Source organism: Lathamus discolor, chromosome 3 (genome assembly GCF_037157495.1).
Source record: "Lathamus discolor isolate bLatDis1 chromosome 3, bLatDis1.hap1, whole genome shotgun sequence".
NCBI classification, from domain to species: domain Eukaryota; kingdom Metazoa; phylum Chordata; class Aves; order Psittaciformes; family Psittacidae; genus Lathamus; species Lathamus discolor.
The window spans coordinates 84,982,049-85,003,779 of NC_088886.1; the positions used below are offsets into that span (position 1 = coordinate 84,982,049).

The window sequence follows — 21,731 nt, forward strand, 5'->3', positions numbered from 1 at the left end:
GCAGGCAAGCACCTGCCACTCACAAGAAACAATATTGTGGATTGGTCTGTGAATACCATAGTTCAGCAAATTTCAGCTGAGAGATGAACACAGGGAATGGATTAGCAGATAACACTGTAACTGTGGTTGTGAGTCAGTGTAAGGCTAACAGATACTCAGTGCTCATCAGAATCCTCTGCAGTTGATGCATTTCTGCCTTCTGTTTGAAAGGCAGGATTGTAAGTATTGTTTTCCCAGCATTGTTCCCACCTTATTGCCACCTTCTTCCCCTCAACAAGTACCATGTCCCACGACACGTGCACACACAGGGGCTTCATGCAGACACTGGTGGGTGCAGCACAACATAACTGCCACACGGTTCAGTTACAGATGTCCCTGCAGGAGCCATCTGGCTCTTGGCTGAATTAATGCCTTTCTGACCGTGATGTGCTATGTCCTCAAAGAGTTCATTTTCATTATCTTGCAAGAGCTGAAAATGAACCATAATCATTTTAAGACCTTACATAGCATTTTCTTGTCCTTTTGCTTGTTTTCCCTCCCTATGCATTTCCACAAGACAAACAAATTTGTGCCTGTAATAAGCCACAGGCTCTGTGTTAGTCTTAATTGGCGGTGCTCAATTACTTCAGACTTTCAGAGGCCAAAATGCCCCCTGTGATAAACAGGTATCCTAACAGCATTTTAACACCGAACATGGTGTCATGTATTATGTGTGTCCTAGACATACTTCAAGTAATGTTTAACCAACCACCCATTTGTGAGACAACAAGTGTGCACTACAGGCGTTATTCAAGGCACCGATGTACTAAATTCACTCAGTAAATTCACTGAGGTGCTGGAAGACTTCTCATTCTTATAGGCCTTGACTAGTCGTTAGCCATTACCTGTGTTTCAGACGGGACTTTTGTACATTTGGTAGCAATGGGGTTGTTTTTTCCGAGACGCCTTCACCTAAGAAGGCAGCACTAGGGAAGCGCAGGCTGAACAGGAAGGAGCAGTACACCTGCTATAGATCTATAGTCAGGAGTCACTCTATCAGCTTATGTCCCACTGGCTTGTGGTTTTGGTGTTTTGTTTTGTTTTTCCCTACAACAACCGCTAAAACCATTTTAATTCTAAATAACAAATTGAAATGAAACTGAACGGACAAAGCCGGAGCACATCTCCCACGACACCCCACCGAACACAAGATGGCGGCTACCGCCGAACTACGCTTCCCGTCGTGCAGCGGTGCCAGGGCTGCCGGAAGCTCTTTCTTCCTCCGCGCAGGCAACAGAGCTACCGCTGGCTGCGCGCGCGTGTGGTGCGCCGGTGTGCCCCGGAAGTGAAGGCGGTGTGGCCGTGCGCAGTGGCGGGTGGTAGGTGCGGAGCTGGCTGGGCCGCGGGCGGTGGGTGGTAGCGGCTCCGCGGGCAGGGCGGCGGGTCACCTTTCTCCCCTTCCGCCTTATCACCGGGAGCGCGGGGAGCCCCCGAGCACCTCCCGCTCGCCCGCCGGGTGTGCCCATGGGTTGGGTGGTCGGGACCTCCCCTCGGAAGTCGCGGCTCGGCAGAGAGTTCGGTGGCGAGCCGGGGCCGGGCTTCGTGTGGCTGGGCCTGTGGACAGGGCCTCGGCCTCCTGGCTGCTGTTCTGCAGCCTTTCTCTCCTGAGACAGGTGCTGTGTAACAGTAAGAGGCCTGGCCAGGGTTGGGGGAAGTGTTTGTTTTGGTTTAAGGAGTTACGCAAGCGTAGCTTTAAAGAAGCAACTTAAAAGAGCAAATTTCGGCACCTCGTGCAGTGAAAACCTTTTTATTGTCTTCTGCGTGTTATAGATGAAATGTTTTTTGTATGCTGAACTCCACCTTGGATTATCTCATTGCTGCACATTCAGAGCTTCATAAAAAGTAGGAAATCAAGATGAAGAGCAGGGTTACACAAGTAAATGTAAGTGTTTTTACATCGTAGTGTTTTATCATGCCCTTATTACTGGTGATTATGGTTGTAGTTGATGTTATAGTAAATAAACCTCCCTGGATTTAAAGCAAACAATATGCATAATTGACAGCAGCTGTTTACATGAGAAACAGTTCTATGAAGTCAATGAATTACAGCTGTTTCTAGTACTTATCCCAACAGTACAACTTCTGAGCACTATTAGCATATAATGATAAAGTAATAGGGAAAAAGTGGCTGAATGATGGGTCAGCAGAGAACGTAAGCATGTGGAGGAATGGGAAAAAGAGGTGTTGAAAAATTAATCATGTTAAAAGATAGGAAATAGCAATTAATGTGGCAACTGTATTTGTTACTGTGAAAGCTAAACTTTGTTTCCCTTTTAAAAGCCATGTGACACATTTCTGGAATGGTCGGGATTGATTTTTTTTTAGGAATGTAAGGAGAAAATATTGGCTTTAAAATTACAGGCCTAAAATGGTGGTTTAGAAATACGATGTTTGTAAAGTACACTTTAAGTTTGGGGCAGGTTATCAGAGCAATACCCTGTCTCAAATCTTTCGTATTTCTCTGCCTGTTTCTAGAGTTTGACCCTGCATAGGCTTCTTCACTCTTTTGGTTCCAAGTTTTCTAACTGAAGTGGTTTTTAATAGAGATGCTTGGGGGATCATTTGATATCTTCTCAATATCTTCCCAGTCTGGTGGTTACGGTAGTGCTTCCTCATTTGTCAAAATCAGGCAGTTAGCAAAAGCATGCTATTTGGACACTTTGACTTAATCATTTTGATAAAAATGGACAAGGAAAAAAACTGTGACTTGTGGAAGAAAGCCTGGTCACAAAGAGCTAAGGGTGACAAGTTCTTCAGCAAACAGCGGCTTTTGCAATGGGGCACGATAACTGCCAAACACAGAGACATCATTAACATTGTTTTATTTCTGTGAACACTTCTCTTTTGGGGTCTGCTTGGGCAGAGGCAGATGATGTAGAAATCATGAGTAGATCATCCTGAAATGACCCACTTCTTCCCATCTGCTAGGTATTGTTTGAATACAGTAACTGTTCTGAGTGTTTCAAAGATTTTTGTTACCACTTTCATGGAAGTTTAGGATACAATCTTGCATTGCATTCTTTTTGTGAAAAACAAAAACCAAACCAGCAACTTAAGGACCTTTTTAACCTTGACTGATTTCAGTGATCTGCTGTATGGTGTAGTGCCACAACTGAGTGTTGAAAGGGAAAGAAAACCTTGTTGAAAATACATGAATTTGTTACACTAGCTTTGCCATCAAAGACAACAGGACTCTGGAATTAAATTGTCTGATAGACATTACTTTGCTAGGGATGCATGCTCCCAGTAAATGGTGCAGTGCATTTGTTTTGTACCATTGATTCAAGCAAGCTAACACTGAGAATATCTTTTAATGTAGTGTTGGAAATGTACCCCAGGGAAGATTATAATCTATGATTTGTCATAATGGCCTCAAAAATATAAATATATACTTGCATATATATATATACATACACTCCAATCTGAGTGATGGCAAGTCAGCCTCATCAGTCTGTTGATAGGATGATGCTCATGATTGTTGTGTTGCTATTATTTCTTTGGGAAGCTTCCATTAATGTCGGTTTTACTTGCACAGCTCATTATAAACACTACGCTTGCCACATAGTAAAGACACACTTGCCATGTAGTAAAGAGTAGCTTGCCATGTTGTTCCTAATTACAGTTTTGGAGATCATTGTATATAACTGTCCATCAGGGTCAGCTTGTGACCAAGATGTCATTGTTTTCAACTAACCAACAGTTTTAACTGGTTCTTTGGTGAAGCAAAAACTACCAAGCTAGCATGTTGAATGATACAGTGCCATTTCAACAGATGAGAGGAATATTTCAGCAGAAAGTTCAAAGTGCATAAGCAAGTTCTTGCATTGAGTTTCAGCATCAGGGTGGAGTGTTACCTATTTCACGGCTGATCACTGGCTGATAACATGAGATTGTGCTTCTGAAAAATCGTAAATAATATTTTAAGGGGAAAAAAGGACCTTTACAATTAAAGTATAAAGGTTATAACTATATAACCTCTATACTCCACCAAAGTAATTTTGAAGCATCTTGATGAGATGTCTTTTCATGTGTGTTGTAGATGCTGTCATGCTCCAATTTTTGTGTATTAATTCCATACTTCTACAGGTCATGCTTCACAGCACTATTTTAAGTGTGTATCACTTAAACGATCCCGTAAACTTATATTTTAAATCTAGAATTAAGTTTGCTTCCAGGAACTGTCAAGTGGAACAGTGTAACTTAGATATTTATAATGAATTAAACTAGGAATGGCTCATGGGAAAATAAGTCATAGTTAGTAAAAAGGAGGAATTTAAGGAGAAATCCTGCAGCATCCTGTAGGAGGGAGTCCAGCTGCTTAACTGCTTGTTGCTTTAGAGCCAGCTGTCCTTGTCTTAATTGATTGCTGTTAGCTTTATTTGATGGCCCTTCTTGTAAAGGAGTAGAGGAGTGAAGACATGATATGCTTCAATCTCAATATATATGTGATCACAGTAATTAATGTATAATGTTTGGTCTGATTTTTTTTTCCCCCTTTTTTCTTAAAGCATGGCTCCAGTTATGAAAAGAAGGAAAACTACAGTTCACACCGAAGAAGTCTGTCTCCAGAGGACAGGTAGAATGATTAATTCTTATACCATACAATTTTGTATGTATACCTCATAGAGATAGTTAGATAAAGAAACAGAACCTGCATTTTTGTGTATTACTATAACTGAGCGGTGAAAAATAAGTGTAAATTTAATAAAATATTTACATGTTGATATAGCAGTAAATAAAGATGTGGTTTTAGGTTTTTTTTTTAATTTTTTAAATCTTTTTTTAAATCTTAAAATCGTTAGCATTCAGTTAAATTGTCACGGGACTATGACAGTTTGGAAGTGGCAATTAGATGCCAGCTTTTTGCTTGGACTCGCAGATTGCTGATTCTGTAGTTGTCACTTTAGAGCAAGATTACTGATGCTAGTAGGAGATGGTAGAGTGCACTTCAGTTGATATTTTTCCAAGGCATAAGATGAACTGTTACCAGTTTACCTTTAATTTCACATTTTAATTGGAATGAAACCTCTTGCACTAAGGAATGTGTGGTGCTAAATTTACCTTTGGTATTTGATGTTATTACCACTTGGCTTTAATTTTAAATTCGAGGGAGAGCTTCTTTTTACAGCGCTCGTTTGCTTTTTTGATTATTTTTTGCTGACAAGAAGTTATTATGGAAGGAGTATCTTCTATCTGAATGATGCATAAACTGAAACTCAGGTTGCAGAAGTGTAACAGTTCTGTATTGTAACATTATATTGCAAGTAGATGTTAATAGCATTGCTTGTCTAAGCCTATTAGTAAGAATTTTGTGTCTTGGGTTGCAATCAGGGATGTAGAGCGTGACAGGTCTCCATCTCCCAGAAAGAGAAGATATTCCGATGACAGCAGATATGAATATCATGAATATTCAAGAAGGGAATACTATGATGACAGAACTTCAGAAGGAAGGTATTAAGCCCCTTCTTAATCAGTAATAAAATACTCATTTTAATGAATGAGAAAACTTTGCAAAAACCCTTGGGTATTTGGTGGTCTGGGTTTTTTTGTTGTTGTTGTTTAAGGTTTTTAGTTGGTTGGGTTTTTTATTTGTTTATTTTTTTTGTTTTGGGGGTTTTTTTTTAGAAGGATGGAAAGGGGTAGAGACAGACACCATGAGAAATGGGAGGAGAGAGAATCTGATCGAAGGAAGAGAAGATACTCATCACCTGATCGTAGGAGTCCGGAGAGGTCGACAGTCCAGAGCTCACTTGCTCATGATGAGACCTCTTCAAAGAAGAAGAAGGAAGAAGTGGATCCTATCCTTACTCGCACAGGTGGTGCATATATTCCACCTGCCAAGCTCAGGATGATGCAAGAGCAAATCACCGATAAAAATAGGTGAGTTGAAAGTAATAGCATTTCTACTGCAAAGTGAAACAGTAAAGAGTTTGGTGAATGTTGCTGAAAATGGGATACCCTTGAAGAGCTGTGATCATTCTTTTGAAGGTATCTTTCTATCAGAAGAAAGGTAAGAGAATCAGGTTATGACTGTACCTACTTCTGCTGTGAAGTGTAAATGGAAAAGTGGGATGCCAGGGATTTTCTAGAATATCTTGGAAATCTGAGCATACTGGGTTATACCATGTCTGTGGAGAATTACATTTTGTTTTATAATGTTGTTCTGGTATTTTCCTGGTAGTTAAATGTGTAATTGTGAACTAAACCTATTTTACTGATTACAACTTACATTTGTGTTTTTATATATATATATATATGTATATATAATATATATATATATAAAAAAATCTATAAATTCACACAATGCTACCTCAGATTTATGCATTAATAATTCATTATACCTTTGTAATAGCTTGGCATATCAGAGGATGAGTTGGGAAGCCTTGAAGAAGTCAATCAATGGTCTTGTCAATAAAGTGAACGTTTCTAATATAGAAAATATCATTCATGAGCTCCTTCAGGAAAATATTGTTCGTGGAAGGTAAGTCTTACCATTTTAAAACACTTTCTTGGGTTTCTTTGATATCTGCAGGATTGTTTATTGCTGTAATGTACAGAAAAGATTATTATGCCATTTGAGGTCATCATGCTGTCATGGTGATTATGCAAACAGTGTGATATCTTGCCTTGCTTTCATTTTGGTGTTAGTAGAGGTTAAATCTGCTAGCCTAAAGGAGTATGGATTTCTTGGGTTGACTAACACTTAAACATACCCAACCAAACCACCACCAACAAAAAAACCCTCTGAACAAAATATCCAGAACTGATTCTGTTAAATTTCAAACAGATAGCAACGCTTTTTCTATCAACTTAGTCACTGCTATTTGAGGAGGTTATAGCGAAGGAACGTATGAGTTTCATGTATGCCATACCTCATGGGAAGATTAGAATCCTGCAAGTAGCATAAAAACGACAGGAGAGAATTAAGTAAAATCTAGAGAGTGAGCAAGTGGTTCTTGAATGTAATTTCAGTTAGAAGTAATAATGAAGTTTCCAACAGTCTGTGTCGGGCTTCTTTTTACTTTCCAGATTTCATGTCCCTGAAATTCAATATTTTAGTTTAAAAATGAACTTATTGAATGTACTTTGAATACATTTGTCTGTGGAAGTTTTTGTGTATGGTTTATAAGCTTATAAATTTCAAAGTAATGTAGATGGAAAATGGCAGCATTTTCCTTCTTCTTATAGTTAATTTTAACTTCCAAATTTGCAGAAAAGTGCATATGAAAGTAATGACATGAAGTTTTAACTAGCTGTAAGGCCCTTTTCTGAGTTTGCTGAGTAGAGAGTAAATAGGATCTGAACCAGACCAGTTTCAGTGTATAAGCAAGAAGTAACTAGTAGTTTCAGAATTAAATAATTCTGGGTTTGTGCACTAGTATGAAGTGAGTCCTGTTTCATGTGTCAACTTCTAAGTAGGAATAAGGTCCTTTGTATCACATAGGCGTTTTTGGGGGGGGATTCCAAAAGACCACAGAGAAGACAGAGTTAGATACCTGTGTGCGGTTTGATTGATATTTGGAGGGCTTTTTTCTTTTTCTCTTCACCCATTTAGAGTTTTGCTTTAGCTATGTTACTCTATTACATGCGCCTAAAGCATTAGAAGAATGAAAACAAAGGGGGAGGTGAAGCAGGAGGGGAGTCTCAGGTTCTTTTTGGACTTCAGCCTTGATATAAATGTGAAAGAGACTACTAGTATGATAAACTGTTATCTCATGGGCTCTGTGTTTACATTCATGTAGGCTGTAATAGTAGTCTTTTACAATCAGTTCTGGATTCCAAAAAATAATTATGTTGAAAATACTCAATGTTGTTTGAGAAAAGCATCAAAATGTATTACTTTGCCCCCTCTGGTTTTACTGAAACATTCAGTTTTATTACTTTTAGGTAGATGTTTATTGTAAAAGGCCTTTTATGGAAATGTCATTTTTATTTCTTAGAAGTTTGTTTGGCTTGTTTAAGTTATTATACTGAAACACAGTTCTGTGTTTCATAAATGGTTGCAGAGAGGATGTTTTTTCTGTCACGAACAGGTATTTGTTTTCTGAACTGAGGAAAATGAACAGCAAAATCTTACAAATTTCAAAACTGGTGAATCTGTGTTGGGTAAAGGGATACAAGATATTTGCACAATAAGAGATGAAGACTTTTTACATGCTTAGCATTTTCAGATGTAGTTTGAATAGGAACAATATTTAATGAAAGATAAGGTATCAGTTTAAGAATTTCTTGTCTTGAACACATGACCAACACATTTTGCAAAACTTTTTTTGTGACATGGTAACAGTATGAAAATGACCATCTGGTATCTTCTAACTATTCCAGCTGTAAAATACCATTTTATGTGATATGTACTGAATAAAAACATTGTTTTATTACCAGGAAAATCTTAAACTTGCATATTTTTACAGGGGACTGCTATCTAGATCCATTTTGCAAGCTCAGAGTGCCTCTCCAATTTTCACCCACGTTTATGCAGCTCTAGTGGCAATTATCAACTCAAAGTTTCCAAATATTGGTGAATTAATTCTCAAGAGGTTGATACTAAATTTTCGCAAAGGATACCGCAGAAATGATAAGGTATGTAACATGTGAAGAAGCAACATGCTGAAACTTGTAATTCTGTTGTGTTAACTTATATCATGTGTGTTGCAATTAGGTACTTGAAGGAACACAGCTGAGACCCCAGGGGTCAGGACTTAATAGTATATTAAGTATACTGGTGTCAGAATATCATGCAAGCTTGACAACCTGTTCTGGGTTGGTACTGTGACAGTTTTGAGGGATTGGTTTTCTAAAGCATAACTGTGAACAACTGTCAGTAGCACATTTGATTGTGAGATGCACAACTCAGCAGTATGTCTGAGTTACAAATTTGTTTCCTCCATTTACAATGTGTTAAAAGTTTCTGTTTTATTTTACAGCAACTTTGTCTAACATCTTCAAAATTTGTTGCACACTTGATGAATCAGAATGTGGTATGTTACTTCATGTTTCTTCTCAATTTAAAGCCTGTATGGCTATTTCCTTAATTTCAAGACAGCAGTTGTCTAAGTGAAGATACTCTACCTGTTCTAAAGTTTACTGAAAAACTGAGTTCAGGTTTCCTTCTCATGCATGCTTTAAGTTGTTAGGACCTTTTTAGAAAAGGCATTGGGAATTGCCTATGCAGTTATCATCACTTACCATTGCACTTACGCTCCAGAGCTTCACCAGACTTGGTAAATATGTTTGGGCTAGTACTGAGACAAATCTTGATGCAAAGCAAGCATCATGTGGGGCTCTATTCCACACATCTTAAAGTGTTCTTGCAACACTGTCATCTCCATTAAACATCTGTGGAGATAGATCTAGACTCAGCTGTGTCTAAATTGAATCGAGCTCTATGCCACCTTTTTAAGTGTTAGAAATCAGGATACTTCAATTAAATAATGTCAAGAAACAGTGTTTCAGGAATGCATTGGGAATATACAACATTTTGGGAAAGACGAAACTAATCCCAGATGTGCTATTTGCTTGTATGCCTCACCCTGGAAGACCTGATTTAATTGTAAACACAATGCACTAACTTACATTGCTGAAACTAGTTATGCTGTTTTATTTGCTTCTTGAAAAGGCATGTGATTTTTTTTTCTTAATAGCAGTATGTTTTTCATTGTTTGCTTCTTCAGTAGCATAGTTGCATTTGCCACAAAGTTGGTGTAGATACAGGTGGTAAAATGAAATTTTGACTTAGTTTTTTATTAGCTTTGTCCCACTACATTTGCCTTGCATGTGTGATTGTATTGTGGTATCCTCAAAGGCTGGACTGCTCCGTCAAGTAAATCACTATAATAACAGTGTTACATTGTATATTCTAATAATTCTTTACTGATACTCTTTCTATAGGCTCATGAGGTTTTATGTTTAGAGATGCTCACTTTGCTTCTTGAAAGGCCTACTGATGACAGTATTGAAGTAGCAATTGGATTTATTAAAGAGAGTGGGCTCAAATTAACAGAAGTTTCTCCTAGGGGTATTAATGGTAAGTATAATTAACCCAGAACTTTTGTGGTTTTGGTTTTTGTTTTAGTAAATGTTTTCATAATTACATTTGTCTTTTTTCCAAAGCAATCTTTGACCGTCTTCGACATATTCTGCATGAATCTAAAATTGATATGCGTGTTCAGTATATGATAGAAGTTATGTTTGCTGTACGGAAGGATGGCTTCAAGGATCATCCAATCATTCCAGAGGGATTAGATCTAGTGGAAGAGGAGGATCAGTTTACTCATATGTTGCCATTAGAAGATGAGTACAACCCAGAGGATGTTCTTAGTAAGTTGGAAATGGAAGATAATTCTAGGACTGCATTCCCTATGAAAACAAATTTAAGATTAAATATTAATCATTTTCATAATTTTGTGTTTCAAATGATTCTTTTTTATTTTAAAGATGTTTTCAAGATGGATCCAAACTTTATGGAAAATGAAGAGAAATACAAAATGCTGAAGAAAGGTAGGGTTCTGCATATACACATTTATGTGTAATATTTATAAGTTTACACATTTATAGGTTGTTGACTTACCCAGGTTTTTTTTGACTCTGTCACATTTTATACCTGAGGCACCACCCATTTCACTCAAGTGTGGGATTAAGTTTTTTTTGTAATGAAACTACTGTGGTCTATAGTACTTTAATGTGGGATACTGCTCTTTCAGAAATTCTTGATGAAGGTGACAGTGAATCTGAAGCAGATCAAGAGGCTGGAAGTAGTGAGGAGGATGAAGATGATGATGAAGAGGAGGGTGAAGATGGTAAGTGTTTGTTTAGCACCTTACTAGTGTTGGTATAAAAACAACAGTCCAAAAAAGAGCATTCAGCACACGCAGAAAATGAAAAGCAGCTTTTCCTGATTGTTCTTGACCACGTCAGTTTCATGTGAGAAAAGCTTCATAATGTCATACATGTGACACCATAATGACATATAATAATGTCATAAGACATCAAAAATAAAGAATGTGAAAACTTCCTTAAAAACTTGCAAAAACAAATGTTTCTGGACACTTTTGAGTGTTCTATCGTATTTTTAAGTCACTTACAAAATCATAGTGGGTTTTCTTACAACTCTATTTACATCTTATTTCTGGGCTGAGCTAAGAAACGTCTTTTTTTAGTTCACCCTCTATCCCCCTTTCTTGGTCTTCAGTGGAAGCAGTCAGGGTTTACACATTTTCAAAGAATTAAATATTTGATTCCCAGAAAAAAAAACCTGATGGATAAACATACCTGAAATATTTGTGCAGACTGTGTGAGTAATTAAAAAGCCAAACAAGTCCTGTTCTTGTAGAATACCAGGAATGTATTTCCTCAGTAGTTTGCTGCAGTGTTTCACAGAAGAACAGAGCTTCCAGGTGGAATAAAAGTATGAGAATTCGCTTAACTTTTCATCATTCATGCTGTTGCCAGACTTAAAAGAATGAAGGAATAGCAAATGCCTGATGAATGAAGGTGTTTCCAGGATAGTTTTGCTCCAGAACAGATTTTTCTACACTTGCTTCATGACAAAAGAGAACTTTGCAAAATGCTGTAATGTAGAAATAGAGTATTTTATATTAAAATCAGGGACTACATAAAAGCATTGTATAGTTAAAATACGCAGAAAATACTTTGCTAATAATGTATACAAAAAGTGTTGAACCCAGAAGTTGCAGTGGGTAAGTCACGTGAAAGATTTTTAAAAAGAGAGTTACCCTCTTTAAATTATATCTCTAAATATTTACTTGTTCACATCAGATGATACAAGTACTGATTTTTTTAATTATTATTCCTTTGTAATAATAAAAATAAGAAATACATTAAGGTGCTAAACTTTTTTAAATATTTCCTGAAGGGTATTACATTGTGTGCTACAGACTTAGTATATATTGCTGTTCTAAGAAATTACATATATCTGCCTTAATGCTTTGCTCTTTACAAAGCCGTGTTTTCCTTTCCCAGGTCAGAAAGTTACTGTCCATGACAAAACAGAAATTAACCTGGTTTCCTTTCGTCGTACAATTTATCTTGCTATACAGTCAAGGTAAATATAATAGAATTCGTACACCTTTGAATGTACATATTTTGAAACAGATGATCTGGAATTCTGTTTCTCTTTAAGTTATTTTTTAATGTACAATTTAAAAAAAAAAAGGCAGGGTACTGTTCTTTATGGAGCCTGACCTGATAATATAGAATGTTTTAACAAATGGATACCCCAGTTCTTATTCTAAGATAAATCCTGTTTGTTTCAAAATAGTAGTGAACTGGGACTTTTTCTATGAGGATTACTGCAATCACATTTTTGAGTGAACAAAAGTCAGTGGTCTTCAGATCATGCAGCACATTGTACACCTTAAGCATTTCTGAAAAAAATGTGTGATACACTTGAAATAGAGATGCTGTAGAGTGACTTATGAAGTATGGAGTTCTGCAGTGTGATATTCTTTAGTCCTGTTGCCACCTGCATTGTTTGGAATATAAATATACAGATACTGGCCCTGAAGTGTACATTATTTGTATTCAGAAAGGTGTTTCTTCATCTCAAGAATGAAATCCCCTTGTAGTACATGGCACAAATCAAAATATGGTGGTTTAACTCCTGTGTCACCTGGGTGAAAGGAGAGATTAACCTGTTATATGTCACTCAACTCCATCATTAAAAGTAGGCATGGCCCATAATATTCTGCATGCCTGAACCTGCATTAGGGGTGAGATAATGTAGTTGTGGTATTGCTCTTTAAACACAGGAATTAATACCATACTAAAATGTATGAAAAGGTTTTATGTTTCTCAAAGCTACTGTTCAATACTTCCTTGCCCTGCTTAAGTTTGTTCATTTTATACTTGGGTGGGGGTGGTACTTACTGCTAGCTAAAGGCTTTCAGTAAGCAAGAACAGGAGTGCGAAGAGGAGAGTGTTGTATATACTGCTTTTGGAGCTTATGTACAGTGCTTGCAATAGTAATCACCTGAGTTGTCTTGTTTTTAGATTGTCTGCAAATGTAATGTCTTCAGATTAATTTTCAGATACAAACTCATGAAATACAAAATGTTTCTATAAGAAAAAGAAACCCACTGCAACAATAAACACAACAAAATAAACACCTTTCTGAATGCTAATGAAATAACTTAATTTCAAAACAGTTGAAGCTTCAGCATCAGCAATCTGATTATATCAATATAATTCTGAAATGTTTTTAGCATAGGATATATTGCACAAATAATGAGAAGTATTTTCTCTATTATTGCAGCTTAGACTTTGAAGAATGTGCTCACAAATTGTTGAAGATGGACTTTCCTGAAAGTCAGACTGTAAGCCTTGCTTCTTACTCTTTTTTGTTACTATTAAGAAACAGTACTGTGGTAGTATCTAGAATCCTTATTCTTGTTCCTGGGACCTTGTTTGTGTAGCAAGTGGGGTGAATGAGAGTAGTTCCTTACAGCTGTTGTTCCTATGAGCCCTACAACCTTTAGAGCAAATAGGCTGGCAAATACTTCATGAGACATTTGTCTTATGCAATTGCTCCTTTCTGTCAAGCAGTTCATATGTTTGTGTATAGTGTCTTTGATGGAAAAGTTTGTTGGGTGAACTGTTGTACCATTTATCCTATGACGACAGTACTGTAGCATGGCAGTCTTTTTAAGAGCTCTCTCTCTGAAAGAACTCAGGAGTTGAAGATCATACCTGCAGGCATCTGTTAACTTTATCAGTGGGCCTTGAAATTTAGCATAGTGCTCAAAGAATGTGTTTTGTTGCTTTCACAGTCCATAGTGTATTGAATTAAAGCAGTTGTAAGTATGATTGCTTTGCTGTATTCTTGGAGATCATCAGACAAAATCTGTATTGTCTACAAATCCTGCGTAAGATCAATACAACCGGTATTCAAGTAAACTGTTCTTCATCTAATACTTATCCTAGATCCTGGTAGAATGTAAATACCCATCTAGTTATATAAACAGCTTTGCAGTCAGCTGTAAGCTATCATTGTAAGAGTTGCATTTGAGAGATCTTTTAATTTTCTTGTGGCTTTAGTTATCAGTATTCTGTTTTATTTGAAACAATGTGTGTAGAAGTAGCCCTGTTAGCATAATAGTAACTAGTAAGTGGAGATTTGGGCTACAGTTAAGTGTTCTTTGAAAAGCTGTTTTAATCTAGTAGTCAGCAATTGGTTTGCCTATTAATTTTTCAGTTCTTGTACTACTTTGTTCCTAAGCAATTTATATAGAAGTGAACTAAGAACTGAGATTATTATCTAACTCTTTAATTCTGTGCATGAAATGCAATTCTAAGTGCACAGGAGTATAATTCTCAGTGAAGCGTAACCTGAAGAATTCTAAAGAGAAAAAAAATCCTGTTTTCCAGCAATTCAGTTAGTTATGAAGACTAGAGAGAGCAATCTAGAATGTACATACTAAATCATACAGCAAGGATATAATTTGTGTAATACTGCTGGTTAGGTAGCTGCTTGGAAAACTACTTAACTGTTTGCATTTAATATTGTTGCATTCTTCATCGGCTGTAACTATGCTGTAAGCAAGATCTACCTGGAAAAAGAATAAATTTAATGGGGGAAGAAAAATAAAACAATACTGAAAGCTAACCCGTTAGTCATATTCTTAGGTGCATTAAAAAAAAAAAAAAAAGTGGTTTTTTTTTTTTTTAAATCATTTTATGTGGTGTTTTCTGAGATTTGTCTTAATATTTGCTGCCAGGTTGTTTTCTTTTGCTTTGTGTTAATCAGTTGTTTGCTGCAAATAACAATAACCAGATGTACACAGTTGAATTTAAGGGATCACTGCTCCACTGCAAACACAAAAATTGATACTCCCAATTTTGTAGGAAAGCTCTTGGAGCAACTCCCGGGTCTAGTTTTGAGACTTTGGAAAGTATGAGTAAATTGCATGTACGTGAACTGTTTGGAATCAGTTAAACACAATGCTAATTTAGAGTGCAGTATATTTGTTACCAACAGCACTATAATCTCTGAAATAGTTGCACTGACTTTCATGTCTCTATTTAGAGAACAAATGACTTCAGGAGACAAAATATAATATCTCATTAGCTATCTAGTCAGGTCTGTAGACAACATTACTTTGTGCTCTTAACATCTCATTCCAATATATTATTTCCTATCACTTTGTGCTTTGGTAAACATGTAAAATTCACTAAGTGTTACAGTTTTTAATATTAAAACTTAAAGCATTCTTTGAAAATTACTACGTTTAGATGAATAAGAATATATGGTTTTGAATACTACAGTTTGTGTTGCTTCGATAATTTATTTTGGTTAGCACACCACATTATTAGAAAGAATCTGAGGTGATGTAGTTTGATTCAGCTGTAATTGCTAGGAATTAAATGCCTTTAAAATAAATGCAGAAGTTTTATTTTTGGCATTTTGTGTGTGTGTGTGTAAGTACATGTCTAAAGAGATATAAATCAGTATCAACCTATGATTGAGTACTAGTTGTTGGAATTACTACAATTCAGTTTTCAAAACTGCTGTGAAACTTTTAATCACCAGGCATCTTCTTTGTGCTGATTTTTTTTCTCTAATAATCACTATTATGTTTCACCTGACCTTAAAGATGAGAGAGCATTGACTTGCTCATTGTACAGTCTCATTTATTCAAGCTAATACCTTGTGACTGAAGCCTTTATTGAGTTGATTACCTCTGCCTTCATTATCAATTTTTTGAGCCGTAAAGCACTTTTTTTGCTGTTTGTTTTCTTCCCTCTTTTACTGGAAGCTTCAGCAACTTGTATTGCAGGATGTTGTGTCTTTAACTATAATTTCTTTGTACCTTATGACTCTAAACTTTAACCAGTCGTGAGAAATTCCTGAAATGTTTGCTGAACTCCTGGGTGAATCTTTAGTTTGTTTATGCTTGTAAGAAAGTTACAATTAAGGTCAATTACAGGAGAGGAGAAAATGTCATGGTTGGCTGTTTCTTAAAGTGAAGACCCTGTAGGTAAGAGCTCATCCTCTGTGACAGCTCCTACTGTGAATGGTGGTTATCAGGAGAAACAGGTACTAGTGTTTGACTAAAGTATTGTTCAGTGCAGTTTCTGTTCCTGAAAAATCAGGTGAAACTTAAAATTCTCATAGCAAAATCCTTTTTTCAAATGAATATTACAGTAACTCCATGTTTTCCATCTGGAAGGCTTTACTGAATAAAATATTTTTTCTTTAATTCTGTCATTAAGACAGTTTTCCACAGGTTTTGATTAGTATAGTTTGCTGATGACACAAAACTGGGAGGAGTGGCTGACACACCAGAGGACTGTGCTGCCATTCAGCGAGACCTGGACAGGCTGGAGAGTTGGGCGGGGAGAAACTTGATGAAATTTAACAAGGGCAAGTGTAGAGTCTTGCATCTGGGGAAGAACAACCCCATGTACCAGTACAGGTTGGGGGTTGACCTGCTGGAAAGTAGTGAAGGGGAAAGGGACCTGGGGGTCCTGGTGGATAGGAGGATGACTATGAGCCAGCAATGTGCTCTTGTGGCCAAGAAGGCAAATGGCATCTTAGGGTGCATTAGAAAGGGAGTGGTTAGTAGGTCAAGAGAGGTTCTCCTCCCCCTCTACTCAGCCTTGGTGAGGCCGCATCTGGAATATTGTGTCCAGTTCTGGGCCCCTCTGTTCAAGAAGGACAGGGAATTGCTTGAAGGAGTCCAGCGCAGAGCCACAAAGATGATTAAGGGAGTGGAACATCTCCCTTATGAGGAGAGGCTGAGGGAGCTGGGTCTCTTTAGCTTGCAAAAGAGGAGACTGAGGGGTGACCTCATCAATGTTTACAAATATGTGAAGGGTAGGTGTCAGGATGATGGAGCTAGGCTTTTTTCAGTGATATCCAGTGATAGGACAAGGGGCAATGGGTGTAAACTGGAACATAGGAAGTTCCACGTTAACATCAGGAAGAACTTCTTTACTGTAAGAGTGACAGAGCACTGGAACAGGCTGCCCAGGGGGGTTGTGGAGTCTCCTACACTGGAGATATTCAAGGCCCGCCTGGACAAGTTCCTGTGTGATGTACTGTAGGTTACCCTGCTCTTGCAGGGGGGTTGGACTAGATGATCTTTTTAGGTCCCTTCCAACCCTTGGGATTCTGTGATTCTGTGAAATACAGTCTAAAAACTGTGAGACTATTCAAAACCTAAAGATAGACACAAATGACAGTTTTGAGACTAATACAGTCTTAACTTTCTGGCAGGTTAATTGTTCAGGAAATCTTTGTGTACAGAGATTTTCAGTGTGATTTAGTAGAGCTGAGTTCAGCAATACATTTAGCAGTTTTTGCCAGTATTTCATCAGATTATCATGTCACAGTAACTGCTGTGCAACACAAGTGTTTGTATGCTTAATACCAGTAATGGATCTGTCGCATAGCTCCAATTCTCAGAAAGAGGATTAAGGTTCAAATGGATAATCTACAGAATAGAACAACATAACACTGCTTTTTGGCACTGCACTTTAGTCCTGGATGCTGAGGGGAATGTCGGCAGGTTTCTTTGTGTTTGCCTGCCTAAAATGGTTGTGTTCTGTCTTGAGATGAACACATTTTTCCATTTTGCCATGAACTGAAATGCTGCTATTTGAGAAGCGAATGATGCTGTTTAGTAGAAACATCCATCTTCCATTTCCCAGCTGACTTGCATGCAGTTAATTTTTAATCTCTAGCTGTATATTCTCCTACCTCAAAATACTCACTTATTTCCATCTCCTCATCTTTTATTTTTATTATCATCTGTGCGTTTGGGTTCTTGTTCTGTCATACTCTTCCATGTGGATTCTTAAGCTTTAACAAAGAGGTTGTTTTTTTATTTGGATAGTTCATTTTTGTTGACTCAATTTGGCATCTTAGTTCTGCTTTTCTGCATTAGGCAGAGTACTGTAAGTTTTTAAGTATGTCAGATACTCAGAATTTAATTCTCATGTGTTTCTGATTTTACGTATTTTTTTTCTTTTTAAGGAAAAAAGACGTTCAGATAGTTTAAATTAATTCTTTTTGCAGTAAATTTAATCTGAGGAAGCTTGCTTTTCCTGGTGCTATTTAGACCCAACTGCAGCCTGCAGATCAAAAGTTGAAAAACTTTGCTGTAGTCTATACTACAGCCTGAGGAACTGTTGTAAACAAGCCTTACAGTTGCTTCTTTGGACATATGTTCAGTCTTGGCAGAGCACCCTATTTCTTCTTTTTAAAAAGTAGTTATTATCTGTTAAAGGTGCATCAATCCCATGCATTATCAAAGAAGAAAATTTTAACAAAACTCTAATTAGAGGTGTATGGTATCACCAGTTGTGCTGGCCTCTGAACTACAAGGAAAGCAAACAAATAAGCTCAACTAAAATGTCATAAGTAAGCTTTTTACTTGATGCTTTCCTTTAACAGATTTTTTTTTTTTTGTTGTTGTCACTGTTCTTCAAGGAATACATTTCAGTTTCTGATGCTTTTAGCTGAGAAAAAAAATGAGGATCTTCACAGTAATACATATCTAGACAGGAGTGATGGCTACTTAGCTAGAGAATTGATCCTTCTTTAGGAAAACATGAGGAATATAGGTTTGGTTTTTTTTTCCTTTTTTGAAAGATGCAACTGCCTGCAGAATACTTCTTTGTGAAAGTTTACTGGCATCATTCAAGTGGAGAGCAAAAAGGGAAATACCTTACCTTGTTGCCCATTTTCCCTTAGTGGGAGAGGAAGGGAACACCAGCCAGAAAAATAAAACACCCGTATATTGTTCTTGCTTTCTGAAAATGTGCCTCTCCTGATTGTCTCCTAGGCTTTTGTTCCTGTTTTTGGTTGTGGTGAGAACTAAACTTATATACAGCAATGCTTGGAACTTTGCAAAATTAATATAGAGCCTCGTCTCTCAGAATATCTGCCACTTATATGTGCTTATCTCTGACAAAAGTAATGGTTCATTGGATATTTATGTCTTTACTTAAAAGATAAAAGTTATTGTAGGCACAGCCTTCTTGAAAGAATTATGCATGCGTTTGGCACATTTATATTTTTACAGGATGGTGTCACACTTGCTTAAAGCAGTCCTAATTGGAGGGGTTGAGCAGTATCTCGTGCTATTTATGCATCAAGTCTTGAAGATAACAGAAATCCTTATTTTGACTTGACATTCAGTGAGAATGTAGTCCAGGAAACTGAACAGAGTTGTTGATTTCTTGCATTCATTGTTTTTCTTTGTTATTGTAGGGCATTGCAACTGGTAGGTTTGGCAGCAGCACCATGGTTAGTTCACAGGATTGCTTGTGAAAGGTGACCATCCTGAGGCAGATTTCCTGTCTTTTGAAGCAGGACCTTCATGGGCCTGAGGTGCTGAGTCAATTTGAATTTTCATATCTGACATTGAGTTTAAAAGTATGTTTAATTGGAGTTCTGTTAATGCATAAACTTCCTTTATTTCACTGCTTTTGTTGTTAATGTCTGGATGTATAAATCTAATGACATGGATACACCTAATTTTCTGAACTGTATACTATTTTAACTTGTAACATTGTAGCATTTAGTTCAGATTTTGCATTGAACTGTACTACTTTTTAAATATATTGCCTTAAAGCTGGAAGTTCCATCAAAATCAGAATGATCTTATTCTCAAACTGCTCATGTGACCATCAGCCCAGCTTAAAACATTAGTTATCTTTGTTTCCAGATGTTTTAGTATGATAATTAACAATAAAATAAGAAAGTATTATATACTATATAAATGTGTAATTAGTATAGAATTTTAAAAGTTCTTAATTCTTTAAAAACATTGCTAGCTGAATATTTGTAATATATTCCAAAACTTTTGAAAGGAGATGTAATAGCTCAAATTACCGCAGCGGCATCATTAAAATTCAGTTTTGCGTGTGTAGCCTTCAGGTGGAAGGGAAGCAGACACTGTGGAGCTTTAACGTATTATTTCACCAGATTCTTTTGTGTTGTGTTGCAGACTTGTAGCGGCAGGATTAAAAAAGTATATATCCTTATATCCAAGTAATGATTCCTGTATAAAGTGTTGTAGGTCTGAGTTGTGCAAGACTTTTGATAACTGTATCAAGCTTTAAGCTTACATTGCTCTCAACATAAAATCAACTGACCTAGAAAATGGTAAATGAGGACAAAAAAAGTTTAGAAAGACCATTAGGTGACCAAACACAGGACAGGCCTGGAGACACAGCATATTAGCTGCCAAAAGCACTGCATGTAATTTGCCAAGAGGCCACCTCCTACTGAAACGTCTTCAATGGCTTTGCTGGCCTTGGCTCTTTGTAATTTGACAAACAAGGAAGAGAAAGAGAAGAGATGCTGGAAAAATTAGGCACATGTGATGGTCATACACATTAAAATACGCAGCAGTAGGGAAAGCTTTAAGGTACTAAGTGGAAGTAAAATACACTTCAGCTGAAATAAAATAGGAAAAAGGAAAAATGTCTCATCTGTAAGAGCAGTGCACATGTGTAAAATGACAGGCACTAATTTTACATAATTCCAGTTTTTCATTGAATCAAACCAACCTATGTCCTTTACTAGGTTTGCTTCCAGCCAATCAGTGTCATTAGTTCCTTGAAGAAACTTGTAATGCCAGCACTTGTTTTGTACAAGTTTTATGTTTTTAAGAAGCCATATTAACTTACAGGGTGGGGATCTCTCGTGATTGCTTCAGCTTGTGTATGCAGTGGTGGAAGAGAGCTATGTGGCTGGCAAGGAAGGGAAGGTGGAAATTCCATTACTTCTAGCTAGGGAAGGGAGAGGGATTCTTCCTCTTGGAGGCAGCCTGTGGGGCAGCTCTGAAACTGCAGTCTTAGCTAAATGCAAATCTTAAATCGAAAAAAATAAGGAAAGAAGGAAGGTGTAGGGGGGAGTATAACTGTGAAAAGGAACCCATGATCAAAAGCGAGTGAGAAGACCAAGTTGCTTAGGTCATGTGTCTACAGTGAACGTAGCTTTTGTGTGAAGCTGAGAAAATAAAGATTGGGCAGGGTATGTTTACTTTTTAAAATGGTAAAGCTCTGGGGGAAGAAGCAAGTCTGATTGTGTGTGTGTGTGTGTATTTTCCTAATTTACCCTTTAGCATCTTTAAATGTATAATGATACTTTCCATGTTAGGTTGAGCCATGATCTGTCTAAACCATTATCCTGTTTGGGTAAGAGCTAGTAAGAAATGTTTAGGGAGAACTGTAAGAAATGCACCGTATTTAGAGGGAACTTTCTCCTTATTTGTCTTAGCAGTTTTGGGAAGTGCCTTTTTTTTCCATGATAGAATAATCAATGAAAAATTTTTACAAAAAGTCATTCACCGTCTGTATTGGATGTCAGATATTGTCAAAGCATTTTACTTCATGAGTAGATAGCCATTCATACTTCAACTAAGTTAAATAATCACTTGTTGAGCATTGTATGAAAACTGTTGAACAACACAGTATACAAATTGCTTGTGAAATTGGGAAACAAACTCACTGTATTCTTTAAAGCAAGTGATGGACTAAAAAACACAGGCTCTTCCTGCCATAAACATCACAGAAGTATTCTCATTGTAAGTACAGAAATAAGTTAACTGACCTTTAAAGCTATAAATGAATCTAGAATTGCCACGTGAACTCGTCTCATTGCTCAAAAAATAAAGAATTTGAAAGTTAGTTTGTTGGAAGGCAGTTACTCTAGACCTAGCTTG

The 21,731-nt window shown here is 37.0% G+C and overlaps 1 protein-coding gene across 5 annotated transcripts in view; it reads left to right on the top strand.

Annotated features, from left to right (window-relative positions):
* The first annotated feature begins 1,278 nt into the window (after nucleotides 1-1,278).
* The window catches only part of CWC22 (CWC22 spliceosome associated protein homolog), a 29,866-nt gene continuing 9,413 nt past the window's right edge, over nucleotides 1,279-21,731 (top strand). Inside the window, exons 1-14 of one of the 5 annotated variants that reach the window (XM_065670200.1) lie at nucleotides 1,279-1,362; nucleotides 1,810-1,921; nucleotides 4,548-4,615; nucleotides 5,371-5,490; nucleotides 5,665-5,919; nucleotides 6,392-6,520; nucleotides 8,451-8,619; nucleotides 8,964-9,017; nucleotides 9,928-10,063; nucleotides 10,150-10,356; nucleotides 10,474-10,536; nucleotides 10,740-10,835; nucleotides 12,019-12,100; nucleotides 13,310-13,370. In XM_065670200.1, the coding sequence (XP_065526272.1) occupies nucleotides 1,895-1,921; nucleotides 4,548-4,615; nucleotides 5,371-5,490; nucleotides 5,665-5,919; nucleotides 6,392-6,520; nucleotides 8,451-8,619; nucleotides 8,964-9,017; nucleotides 9,928-10,063; nucleotides 10,150-10,356; nucleotides 10,474-10,536; nucleotides 10,740-10,835; nucleotides 12,019-12,100; nucleotides 13,310-13,370 (1,467 nt within the window). In that variant the 5' untranslated portion in view covers nucleotides 1,279-1,362; nucleotides 1,810-1,894. The other 4 variants (XM_065670199.1, XM_065670203.1, XM_065670202.1 and 1 more) reach the window with 4 other exon arrangements.